The sequence below is a fragment of the Lynx rufus genome, unplaced genomic scaffold (assembly GCF_022079265.1).
Source record: "Lynx rufus isolate CCGP_SWC_20201006 ecotype Redwood Valley unplaced genomic scaffold, mLynRuf1.p SCAF_16, whole genome shotgun sequence".
Classification (NCBI taxonomy): domain Eukaryota; kingdom Metazoa; phylum Chordata; class Mammalia; order Carnivora; family Felidae; genus Lynx; species Lynx rufus.
Window position 1 is genome coordinate 12006064 of NW_025814830.1, and position 12123 is coordinate 12018186.

Sequence of the window (12123 nt, forward strand, 5' to 3'; positions counted from 1 at the left end):
CAAGTACTGTTATCACCACTTATAAATGACTCCCACAGGGATAATATCTTGCCCAATGTCATACAGGCTGTAAAGCATCAAATGACAATCACTATGGTTTTTGTTAGATCAACAGGGGTTTTCTGTGGTATGCGTTTCCTCAAATTTAACAATAATTGATGAGGGCTGGAGAGCTTTTATGAATAAAGCATAAAAAACAAGGGAATATCCACATTCTCTGAATTTTCCTCCAAGATGAATATTCTGATAATCTGCTAGTAAAGTCTTCCCTGTTATATAAAAATACATTATAAATTTATTAATCTGAACATTTGAGTCATAACAAAAATTCCAAACATTATTTACATTTTAAGGAGTTCTCACCAGTATAAATTGCTTAATGCCTTATAAAAACTGAACCATACCTAAAAGTATTCCCATATTCCTTTCATTCACACTGTTTCTCAGTATTATAAATCACTTATGTACTATACATTCTCTACTGCATATATATGCCTTTCCACAGTCCTTATATTCATAAGCCTTCTCTCCAGTATGAATTCTCTGATGTACTTTAAGACTTGACCTAAGCCTAAAGGACTTCTCACATGTGTTACATTCAAAAGGTTTCTCACCACTGTGAATACTCTGGTGTCTAGTAAGTCGCCCATACACACTAAAAGCCTTCCCACATTCCTTACATTCATAGGGTTTCTCACCAGTATGAAATCTCTGATGTACAATTAGTTGATGGCCACTACTAAAAGCCTTCCCACACTCTTTACATTCATGGGGCTTCTCACCAGTATGAATTCTATGATGTACTCTGAGGCTTTCAATATGACTAAAGGCCTTCCAACATTCCTTACATTCATATGGTTTCTCACCTGTATGAATTCTCTCATGCCTAACAAGGTTTGAGGTGCGACTAAAAGCCTTCCCACATTCTTTACATTCATAGGGTTTCTCACCAGTATGAATTCTATGATGCATTCTTAGGCTTCCACCATGAATAAAGGCTTTCCCACATTCTTTACATTTATAGGGTTTCTCACCAGTATGAATTCTCTCATGTTGAATAAGTGCTGAAGCATGACTAAAGGCCTTCCCACATTCATTACATTCATAGGGTTTTATACCAATATGCACTCTCTGATGTGGAATGAGCTGATAACCACGACTAAATGTCATCCCACATTCCTTACATTCATAGGGCTTCTCCCCAGTATGAATTCTCTCATGTTGAACAAGATTTGAGGCACGACTAAAGGCCTTCCCACATTCCTTACATTCATATGGTTTCTCACCAGTATGAATTCTATGATGTACTCTTAGATCTATACCACGACTAAAGGTCATCCCACACTCATGGCACTCATAGGGTTTTTCACCAGTATGAATTCTGTCATGTTGCACAAGATGAGAGGCTTGATTAAAAGCCTTCCCACATTCCTTACATTCATAGGGTTTCTCACCAGTATGAATTCTCTGATGTATTCTAAGTCTTCCACCCTGACTAAAGGCCTTCCCACATTCATTACATACATAGGCTTTCTCACCAGTATGAACTCTCCCATGTTGAGTAAGATGTGAGGCACGACTAAAGGCTTTCCCACATTGTTCACATTCATAGGGTTTCTCACCAGTGTGAATTCTCTGATGAACTCTAAGGTCCATCCTACGACTAGACGTCATTCCACATTGCTCACACTTATAAGGTTTTTCACCAGTATGAATTCTCTGATGTTGCAGAAGGTTGGATGCACGATTAAAGGACTTTCCACACTGCTCACATTCATAGGGTTTCTCACCAGTATGAATTCTCTGATGTACTATAAGGTCTGTATGTCGACTAAAGGCCTTCCCACATTTGTCACATTCATAGGGTTTCTCTCTAGTATGAATTTTCTGACGTAGAGTAAGAGGTGAATGTTTTTTATAAACGTGTACTTTTTCACAGCTGATTATTTCATATTTTGACTCCAAGTCTAAAAGAAATGAGAAAAACATTTTGTTTTCTTGGACATAAATATTTTATAGTAAATTTCTTTAAATATTAAAAACATTACCTATGAAAGATGAATACTCTAGAGAGTATTCTCCAAAATCAGCTATACAGTTTGCATTACTACTGACAATGTCTCCATAACTCATTTATTACGTTACTACAATACTTTAATGTATTCTCTCCAGTATCAGTTTCCGTGTGTGTGTGTGTAAAACATGGCAACTATTTATACCTGATCTTTCTCCAACTATATTTTCCCTTTAAAATACAAATATTGGGGTGCCTGGGTGGCTCAGTCGGTTGGGCGACTGACTTCGGTTCAGGTCATGATCTTGCAGTCTGTGAGTTCAAGCCCCATGTTGGGCTCCGCACTGATAGCTCAGAGCCTGGAGCCTGCTTCAAACTCTGTCTCCGTCTCTCTCTGCCCCTCCCCTGCTCCGTGTCTCTCTCTCTCAAAAATAAAATAAAAACATAAAAAAAATTTAAGAAAAAATAATAAAATACAAATATTGTGGTCATTCCCTCTAATGCACAGCCATGTGTGCATTTCTTTGTTCTCATTTTAAATAAAATAATAAAAGTTCTTGTTTGCTTATTTTCACTGAGCTTTTTCTTATTAGGTACCCATTCTACAAATTTTCCAACTGTTTTATTCCTTCATATCTTTTCTCAGGTCCTTTTCTACAAGTCTGTCAATGAATTTTCAGACAGGGATGAAGTATACACCCTGCTAAAAGTCTTATGGATTTTGAGCAGTTGGGTATTTTGAGGAAAAGAAGTGAAACTCAACTATAGAGCAAAGAAATCTGGAAAAAGAGTTACAGGAACTATGTGGAAAACATATTTGAACAGACATAGCCTGCAGAATAACAAAAAATATGAAAGGATATCTTGAAAAAATTTCTATGTGCTGAATGAGTGGGAAGAGACTTGGGGACAAGAAATGCCATCTTTTTTTTTTTTTTTTTTTTAATTATTGTTAAGTCAGCTAACATACAGTGTACTCTTGGCTTCAGGAGTAGATTCTTGTAAGTATAGTATGTACCAAATTCTGAGATAATACAAACACTTTCTCTCCAAAACCAAGTAACAACAGGAATTAGTAACAATACCAGAAAACCAAAACACATTTGATGTGGAAACGGAAGTACCCTCTCTAGAATAAAACTGGGAAAGTATGGAAATAAAAAAACGGAAAGGGTACAATAGAGAAAATAAGTACATACCAGAATTTTAGGCATTCAATTTGAGCACTCAGAGAATTCAAAGATTTAAGTAATTGTTGCTATTAAAATGGAAGAAATAAATGAGTCAAAGAACCAATTCCAAAACTTAGAAAACAAGCAAACTAAAAGAAAGAAAAAATAAATTAAGAGCACAACGTAATGAGTTAGAAAAGTGTAGTAGTAACAAATAAAAAGCTGGTGCTTTAAAAATCAAGAAGTAGGGGCGCCTGGGTGGCGCAGTCGGTTAAGCGTCCGACTTCAGCCAGGTCACGATCTCGCGGTCCGGGAGTTCGAGCCCCGCGTCGGGCTCTGGGCTGATGGCTCAGAGCCTGGAGCCTGTTTCCGATTCTGTGTCTCCCTCTCTCTCTGCCCCTCCCCCGTTCATGCTCTGTCTCTCTCTGTCCCAAAAATAAATAAACGTTGAAAAAAAAAATTTTTTTAAAAATCAAGAAGTAAACATTAGCCAAACCAATCAAAAAGAAGTAAAAACAAAAAATAGAAAGAAATGATTAAGGGAGAAATGCAAAACTAAAATGAATTTTACTGAAATTTTGAATACTTTGAATACATCACTAATACTTCTGAAATAATGGAATGGATAATTTTCTAGAAAAATTCATCAAAATTCACCAAAAAATCACCTAGAAGGCTTAAACAAACCAATTACAATAGAAGAGAAAAAGTTGTCAAAAAAAAAGTTGTAATGAGTATTCTTTAACTTCTAAATTATCATTTCTAAAAATAATGTCCATTATATGGATCTAGCATGGTTAGATAAAGAAAACAATTTGGAACAGGTCAAAAAAGGTGAACCTAGAAATCTTAGGCAAAAAAGAAATGAAAATGTCAAAGACTTACAGAAGTATGACTGACCAACACTGTGAAAATAGTAGCATAAAAATGATTGTGATAAATATAAACAATATAAAAAGCAACGAGTCCACAAAGACACAAGAGAAAATAAATGAAATATAATTTCACTGTTAAATAACTCCTTAATTGAATAAGTTCTAGTTCCATCACAGTGATGTAAATCCCTTATAGTCATTTCCCTCTCTGACTGATATCAACTGAAAATGCTTGACAAAATAACAAAATCAAACACATGAAGCCAGTAAATTTGAGTAAACAAAAGAAGACAACTGTAGTGGGGTACCTGGGTGGCTCAGTAAATAGAGCATGCTACTCTTGATCTCAGAGTTGTGAGTCCAAGCCCCCGTTGTGTGTGGAGCCTACTTAAAAAAAATTAAAGGGGTGCCTGGGTGGCTCAGTCGGTTGAGTGTCCGACTTCGGCTCAGGTCATGATCTCATGGTTTGTGGGTTTGAGCCCCGCATCGGGCTCTGTGCTGACAGCTCAGAGCCTGGAGCCTGCTTCAGATTCTGTGTCTCCCTCTCTCTCTCTGTCCCTCCCCTGCTCGCGCTCTCTCTCAATAAGAAATAAACATTAAAAAAATTTTTTTAAATAAAAAATTAAAAAAAAAAAAGACCTGTAGAGAGGAGTGAAAACCTTAAAAAGTAAACTACATTAGGGTGAGTTTCTTGCTATTTTCTTTTTTCTTTTTCTTTTTTAACATTTATTTATTTTTGAGAAAGCGAGACAGAGCACGAGTGGGGGAGGGGCAGAGAGAGGGCATTAGGGGTACACAGAATCCAAAGCAGGCTCCAGGCTCTGAGTTGTCAGCACAGAGCCTGACGCAGGGCTCGAACTCACGGATCATGAGATCATGACCTGAGCCGAAGTTGGCCGCCCAACCAACTGGGCCACCCAGGTGCCCCTCTTGCTATTTTCTAGATCACAACCTTGCCACACAGGAGGGGCCCAGTCATACTGGGGCAAAAAATGGGCTGTAAAAGCCCTGACATATTTGTTGCTACAATAATCATGGCAGGAGCACCTGGATGGCTCAGTCAGTTAAGGTTCCAACTTCGGCTCAGGTCTTGATCTCCTGGTCTGCTGTCCGTGGGTTCGAGCCCCACGTTGGGACCTGTGCTGACAGCTTAGAGCCTAAAGCCTATTTAGGATTCTGTGTCTCCCTCTCACTAGCCCTCCCCAACTCTCACACTCTCTCAAAATAACAAACTAATATTTAAAAAAAGAAAAAAAGAATCATGATAAGGAACACTACCAAACTGGAAAGTGAGAGAAGAAAACATTCTGAAAAAGCTTAGCCTAAACCTGAATCACACATGCATGAGAAGGACACAAACCAGTGTAAGCAAAGCCTCAGACAATTAAACTACTGCCCATAAACAGGACAGAATATATAGCCTAAGTTTTATTGCTTTGCTAATTTGCTAAAATACAGTAGCAATATCCTACTTACAATAGAAGAACCAGGCCAGTCAACAAGGAAACAGAGGGCTTGAACAACACTCTAAACAAACTGAACCTAACATACGTGTATATTCTGTACACAACGGCAGAATACACATTCTTTTCAAGTACACGTGGTACATTCTCCAAGATACACCACATTAGACCCAAATCAACTATCAACAAAATTTAAAAGATTAAAATGAGAGTGTCTTTTCTGATCACAAAGGAACAAAATTACAAATAACAGAAGGAAAAGTAGAAAATACACAAACATGTGGAAATAGCACACACTTAAATTAGCAATAGAAAAGAAATTACATGGGAAATTAGAAAGTATCTGAAGATAAATGGAAATGAAAACAATATACTGAACCTTATAGGATGCAGCAAACCCTGTGGTTTTCAGTCTGTCACCACTGGGTATGATGTTAGCTGTGGACTAACACAGATGGCCTTTAATTTGGTGAGGTAGTTTCCTTCTATTCCTGGTTTCTCAAGTGTTTGTCATGAAAAATATTATATTTTGTTAAATTCTTTTTCTGTATCAATTGAGATAACCCTGTGTTTTTCCCCCTTCATTCTGTTAATGTGGTGTATTGCATGCTTGATTTTTATATATGGCATCATCCTTGCATTCCAGAAAAAAACTCCATTTTCATATGCTGTTGCATTCAGTTTGCTAGTATTTTTGTTGAGAACTTTTGCCTCACTTAATATGCATCATGAACATTGATCTATGGGTTTCTCTTCTTGCACTGGATTTGTCTGGCTTTGATAATAGGGTAATGCTACCCTCATAAAGAAAATTTGGGAATGTTTCTTCTTCCTCTTCCAATTTTTGGAAGAGTTTGAGGGGAAGTGGTGTTAATTCTTTAACAGGGTTATTTTGTTATTTTTTTCTTTCCAAGTTTTTAAGTTATTTACCATACAGTATTCTATTCTTTTTTTTTCAACGTTTTTTTTTTTTTTAATTTATTTTTGGGACAGAGAGAGACAGAGCATGAACGGGGGAGGGGCAGAGAGAGAGGGAGACACAGAATCGGAAACAGGCTCCAGGCTCTGAGCCATCAGCCCAGAGCCCGACGCGGGGCTCGAACCCACGGACCGCGAGATCGTGACCTGGCTGAAGTCGGACGCTCAACCGACTGCGCCACCCAGGCGCCCCCAGTATTCTATTCTTAAATGTAGAATTTAATTATTCAACATATGTACACAACACCTGGTGCTTATCACAAGTGCCCTCCTTAGTACCCATCACCTTTCTAACTTATTCCTGCCCCACATCCCCTCTGGTAATCATCACTTTGTTTTCTATAGTTAAGATTCTGTTTCTTGATTCCTCCCACCCCACCCCACGTTTGTTTGTTTTGTTTCTTAAATTCCACATATGAGTGAAATCATACAGAATTTGTCTTTCTCTGACTTATTTTGCTTGGCATAATACTCTCCAGCTCCATCCATGTCATTGCAAATGGCAAGATTTTTTTTTAATGTTTATTTATTTTTGAAAGAGCACAAGCAGGGGAGGGGCAGAGAGAGGGGAACAGAAGGTCTGAAGCAGGCTCCATGCTGACAGGCTGGCAGCAGCAAGCCTGATGCGGAGCTCAAACTCATGAACCATGAGATCATGACCTGACCTGAGCCAAAGTCAGACACTTAATTGATTGAGCCACCTAGGTGCCCCTCATTCTTTTTTATGGTTGAGTAATACTCGTGCGTGCGTGTGTGTGTGTGTGTGTGTGTGTACACCACATCTTCTTTATTCATTCATCAGTCAATGGACATTTGGGTTCTTTCCATGATTTGGCTATTGTTGATAATGCTGCTATAAACATTGGAGTGCATGTATCCCTTTGACTTAGTATTGTATCCTTTGGGTAAATATGTAGTAGTTCAGTTGCAGGATCTAGGATAGTTCTATTTTTAACCTTTTGAGGAACCTCTATACTATCTTCCACAGTGGCTGGGCCAGTTTGCATTCCCACAGTGTAAGAGGGTTTCCCTTTCTCTACATCCTAACACTTGTTTCCTGTGTTAATTTTAGCCACTCTGATAGGTGTGAGATGATATCTCATTGTTGTTGTTTTATTTGTATTTCCCTGATTATGAGTGATACTGACCATCTTTTCACATGTGTGTTTATTTTTGATTACTAATTCAATCTCTGTACAAGTCTGTTTAGATTTCTATTTCTTCATGATTCTGTATTGGTAGACTGTATATCTTCAGGATTTCCTTAGGTTACCCAGTTTGTGGGCATACAATTGTTCATAGTCCCTTCTTTCATTTCTGATTTTAGTTGAGTCCCCTCCTTAGTCAATCTAGCTAACATTTTCTCACTATGGTTGATTATTTTGAAGAACCAACTCTTGGTTTCATTGATTTTTTCCTATTATTTTTCTATTCTCTGTTTACCTCTGCTCTACTCTTTATTATTTTCTTTCTTTTGCTATCTTTGGGTTTAGTTCGTTCTTTTTTACCTAGTTCCTTGAGGTATGAAGTTAGGTTTTTAATTTGAGAATTTTCTAATTTTTTTGTTTGTTTTAATAAACAAGTTTACTTACTTATAAATAAGTTTACTTACTTATTTGGGGGGAAGGGGCAGAGAGAAAGAATCCCAAGCAGCTGCCAGCATAGACCCGACACAGGGCTCGATCTCATGAACCATGATCTGAACTGAAATCCAGAGTCAGACACCTAACCAACTGAGCCACCCAGGCGCCCCAAGAATTTTCTTTCTAATGCAAGCTATAAATTTCCTTTTTAGTACTGCTTTCAACGCATCCCGTAAGTTTTGGTGTGTAATAAGTTTTGAAACTAGAAAATATGAATTCCACTTTCTCAATTTTCAAGATTTTCTGACTATTCTAAATCCCTTGCATATTCACATGAATGTTATGATCAGGATGTCAGTTTCTACAAATAAGCTGATAGGATTTGGGGTAGTAATGCCATTTTAACAATATATTTTTAAAATTTTAATGTTTATTTATTTTTAAGGGAGAGACAGAGTGCAAGCAGGAGAGGGGCAGAGAGAGATGGAGACAGAAACTAAAGCAGGCTCCAGGCTCTGAACCGTCAGCACAGAGGCCGACCCGGGGCTTGAACTCACGAGCCGTAAGATCATGACCTGAGCTGAAGTTGGATGCTTAACCGACTGAGCCACCCAGGCACCCTGCCATTTTAACAATATTAAGTATTCCGATTTAAAAAAAATGTTATATGAAATGAAAAAAACATAAATCGGAATTAGAAAAACTGAGAAATGAAATGATAGAGCTCAGGAATACAGCAGAGATAAAGAAAAAATGATTTCAGAATGATTTCAGAACCTATAAAGAAAAAAACTCCCAGTAGATTAATATTAGGATAAAACTTTTTAAAATAAAAATTAAGAAAGGAGAGCCTGGGTGGCTTAGCTGGTTAAGGGGATGACTTCAGCTCAGGTCATGATCTCACGTTCAAGCCCCACATCGGGCTCTGCGCTGAGTCAGAGCCTAGAGCTGCTTCAGATTCTGTGTCTCCTTCTCTCTCTGCCCCTCCCCTGCTTGTGCTCTCTCTCTCTCAAAAACAAATGTTAAAAAAAATTTTTTAATATATTAAAAAAATAAAAATTAAGAAATACATAAAAAGTAAATGAGAGAAAGTGGAAAATCATTTAATGTTTATTTTATCTAGATTTCTAAGTCTCATAATTAGTAAGGTTTGATTTTTGAACATTGAAGATAACAAAAAATTTAATCAAATCATATCTTTAGAAATAATCTTAAAAACAACTATAATTTTTCTTTTTTTTTTTTTTTTTAAGTTTTTTTTTTTAAGATTTCAACGTTTATTTATTTTTGGGACAGAGAGAGACAGAGCATGAACGGGCGAGGGGCAGAGAGAGAGGGAGACACAGAATCAGAAACAGGCTCCAGGCTCTGAGCCATCAGCCCAGAGCCCGACGCGGGGCTCGAACTCACAGACCGCGAGATCGTGACCTGGCTGAAGTCGGACGCTTAACCGACTGCGCCACCCAGGCGCCCCAGAAACAACTATAATTTTTCTTAATGAATCACAACACAACATGATATGATCCCCCATAACATACTGACTTTGTTTTGTTAGTCACTATTCAATAACTCTGCTCTGATCTACCTGCTGCTTGTGAACAAACAACAGTCATATTTTCTTTCAGGCCTTTGCATTTGTCTACTCTTCTTGGAATGCTCTTCCTCTTATACTCAAATGGCCTGGGCCTTACCTTCCACATCCTACCTCCTCAGAAAAGCATTCCTGACCATCTTACCTTAATTTGTCTTGTCCTTAGTTTCCTTGACACTGTATTTCACTATGTGATGTTATGTACCTACTTATTTGTTTATATGTTTATTTTATGTCTTCCCTAATACACTATAAATTGCATTTCATTAGCCAGATATAGGAATGCATTTATCTTTAGGCAGTGAAGCCGTATATATAAGTCCAAGTGCACAAGAGGATCTGGAGAACAGTTGAGTCCAAAATACAGACGAAATGGTGCATGAGGAAGAAGGACAGTGCCCATTACTGAATTGGGAGGGAAATATGACAAGAGTAACAAAGGGAATGGTTAAGGGGGTAAAGATGAAATTCACTGGGTAGCTAGCTCATGCAGAGCATAGATTTCCTCCCTAGATCACAAGTATGTTCTCCAACATGGAGTTTTCCAAGGTCTCTCCTTAACCACTTAGCTTTTACCTACACAGATATATTCCTTGCTCATACTTACCTGTACACCATCTTTTTGTGTCCTCCCTCACAACCATCCAGGGCTCTTTTCTTTGCTCCAATAATGTGATCACATCTGGCTTAGAAATGGAATGTTCTGCTTACAAAGAAAAAAAATGCACATGATATAGAACAAAACATTGCTTAGTTAAAATTATAGTAATCGGGGTGCCTGGGTGGCTCAGTCGGTTAAGCATCCAACTTCGGCTCAAGTCATGATCTCATGGTTTGTGGGTTTCAGCCCCACATCAGGCTCTGTGCTGACAGCTTGGAGCCTGGAGCATGCTTCAGTTTGTGTGTCTCCCTCTCCTACTGTCCCTCCCCACATATGCTCTCTCTCTCTCTCTCTCAAAAATAGTATTTAAAAAAAAGAGATGCTTAAAAAATTATAATAATAAACTAAAGGTCAAAATGATGTTGAATAAGATTTTTGAGAAGAGAGGGTAAAGGAACTAAAGAACAAGAAATCAGGTATAATAAGTTTTGTTTTTTAACATATACTCATAAATCCTCTTTTTCTTGAGAGAATGCATAATACCATAGTTTACAATACAGAATCTGGAGCTTTAGTTCAGTTCCTATCTTTGCTACCTTCCACCTATGTCTGACCTTGGGAAAGTCACTTAAACCCAGTGCCTTAGTATCCTCGCTTGTAAAATGGGAATAGGGCTGTCAGGAGGATCAAACAAGTTGATACATACGTGTAAAACACTCAGAGTGTTGCCGATTACATACTAAGAACAATGTTAGCTATTAATATTTTACTGATATTGCTGTTTTTCAAAGAGTACACAAGAAGGGCTCTCTGTAGGATATTCTTTCCATTTTAAATGTAATGTTCACAGATTACAACTTTCAACCACAAAACAAAGAATTTCTTATGAAATAGAGTGTGTATGCCTCAGTTTTCAATGAATTCCATTTATCTAATGCACCACTATTTTGATTGTAGAGCTCTTGGGGTGCATGGGTGACTCTAAGCATCTGACTTCGGCTCAAGTCATGATCTCATGGTTTGTGGGTTCAAGCCCTGGTTGGGTTCCGGGATGACAGTGCAGAGCCTGCTTGGGATTCTCTCTCTCTCCCTCTCTCTGCCCCTCCCCAACTCACACTTTCTCTCTCTCTCTCTCAAAATAAATAAAATAAACTTAAAAAAAATTGTAGAGGCCCTTTTAGGGCAATGAGAGCAATTCAGGACCCTGTGTCAAGCTGATTTCCCTGCAAGTGGGTAATAAAATGTAATCTCTATAGACATTCTGAGCATAAATAAATAGGAAAACTGAATCATTTAACAATGGTTATAATAATAAATGCCAGAGAATTCTAAACAAGATCCTGTTCATAAAGAAAAAGAGGTCACTGCAAAGGAGGTATGAGTATCACTAGACAGAGAAGATGAAGATGCTGTAGGGGCCAAGGGCAGACCATCCCGAAACATGCTACTTTGGCATACTGGTTATTTTAAAAGTTAAATGCAAGGCTCCTGCAGCCAGTTGAACATATGACTCTTGATTTCGGCTCAGATCATGATCCCAGGGTCATGAGATGCAGATGTGTTGAACATGGAGCCTGTTCAAGTTTCTCTCTCTCCCCCCCCCACCTTTCTCCCTCTGCCCCCTCTCCTGCTTGCATGCATGCTCTCAGTCTTAAAAATAAAATAATAATAAAATTTTAAAAAGGGTAAATGTAGGGGCGCCTAGCTGGCTCAGTTAGAGCATGTGACTCTTAATCTCAGGGATGAATTCAAGTCCCACACTGGGTATGGAGTCTACAAAAAAAAAAAAAAAAAAAAAAAAAAAAGGTTAAATGCAAAAATAACGCTATGATCCATACTTAGTCTC

General features: G+C 38.0%; 1 protein-coding gene across 1 annotated transcript in view; it reads right to left on the bottom strand.

The window, feature by feature from the left end:
• Positions 1-421: 421 nt before the first annotated feature.
• The window catches only part of LOC124511754 (zinc finger protein 573-like), a 63031-nt gene continuing 51329 nt past the window's right edge, over positions 422-12123 (bottom strand). The window contains exon 8 of the mRNA XM_047079122.1: positions 422-1892. Within this exon, the coding sequence (XP_046935078.1) occupies positions 457-1892 (1436 nt within the window). The 3' untranslated portion in view covers positions 422-456. The remainder of the gene's footprint in view (positions 1893-12123) is intronic.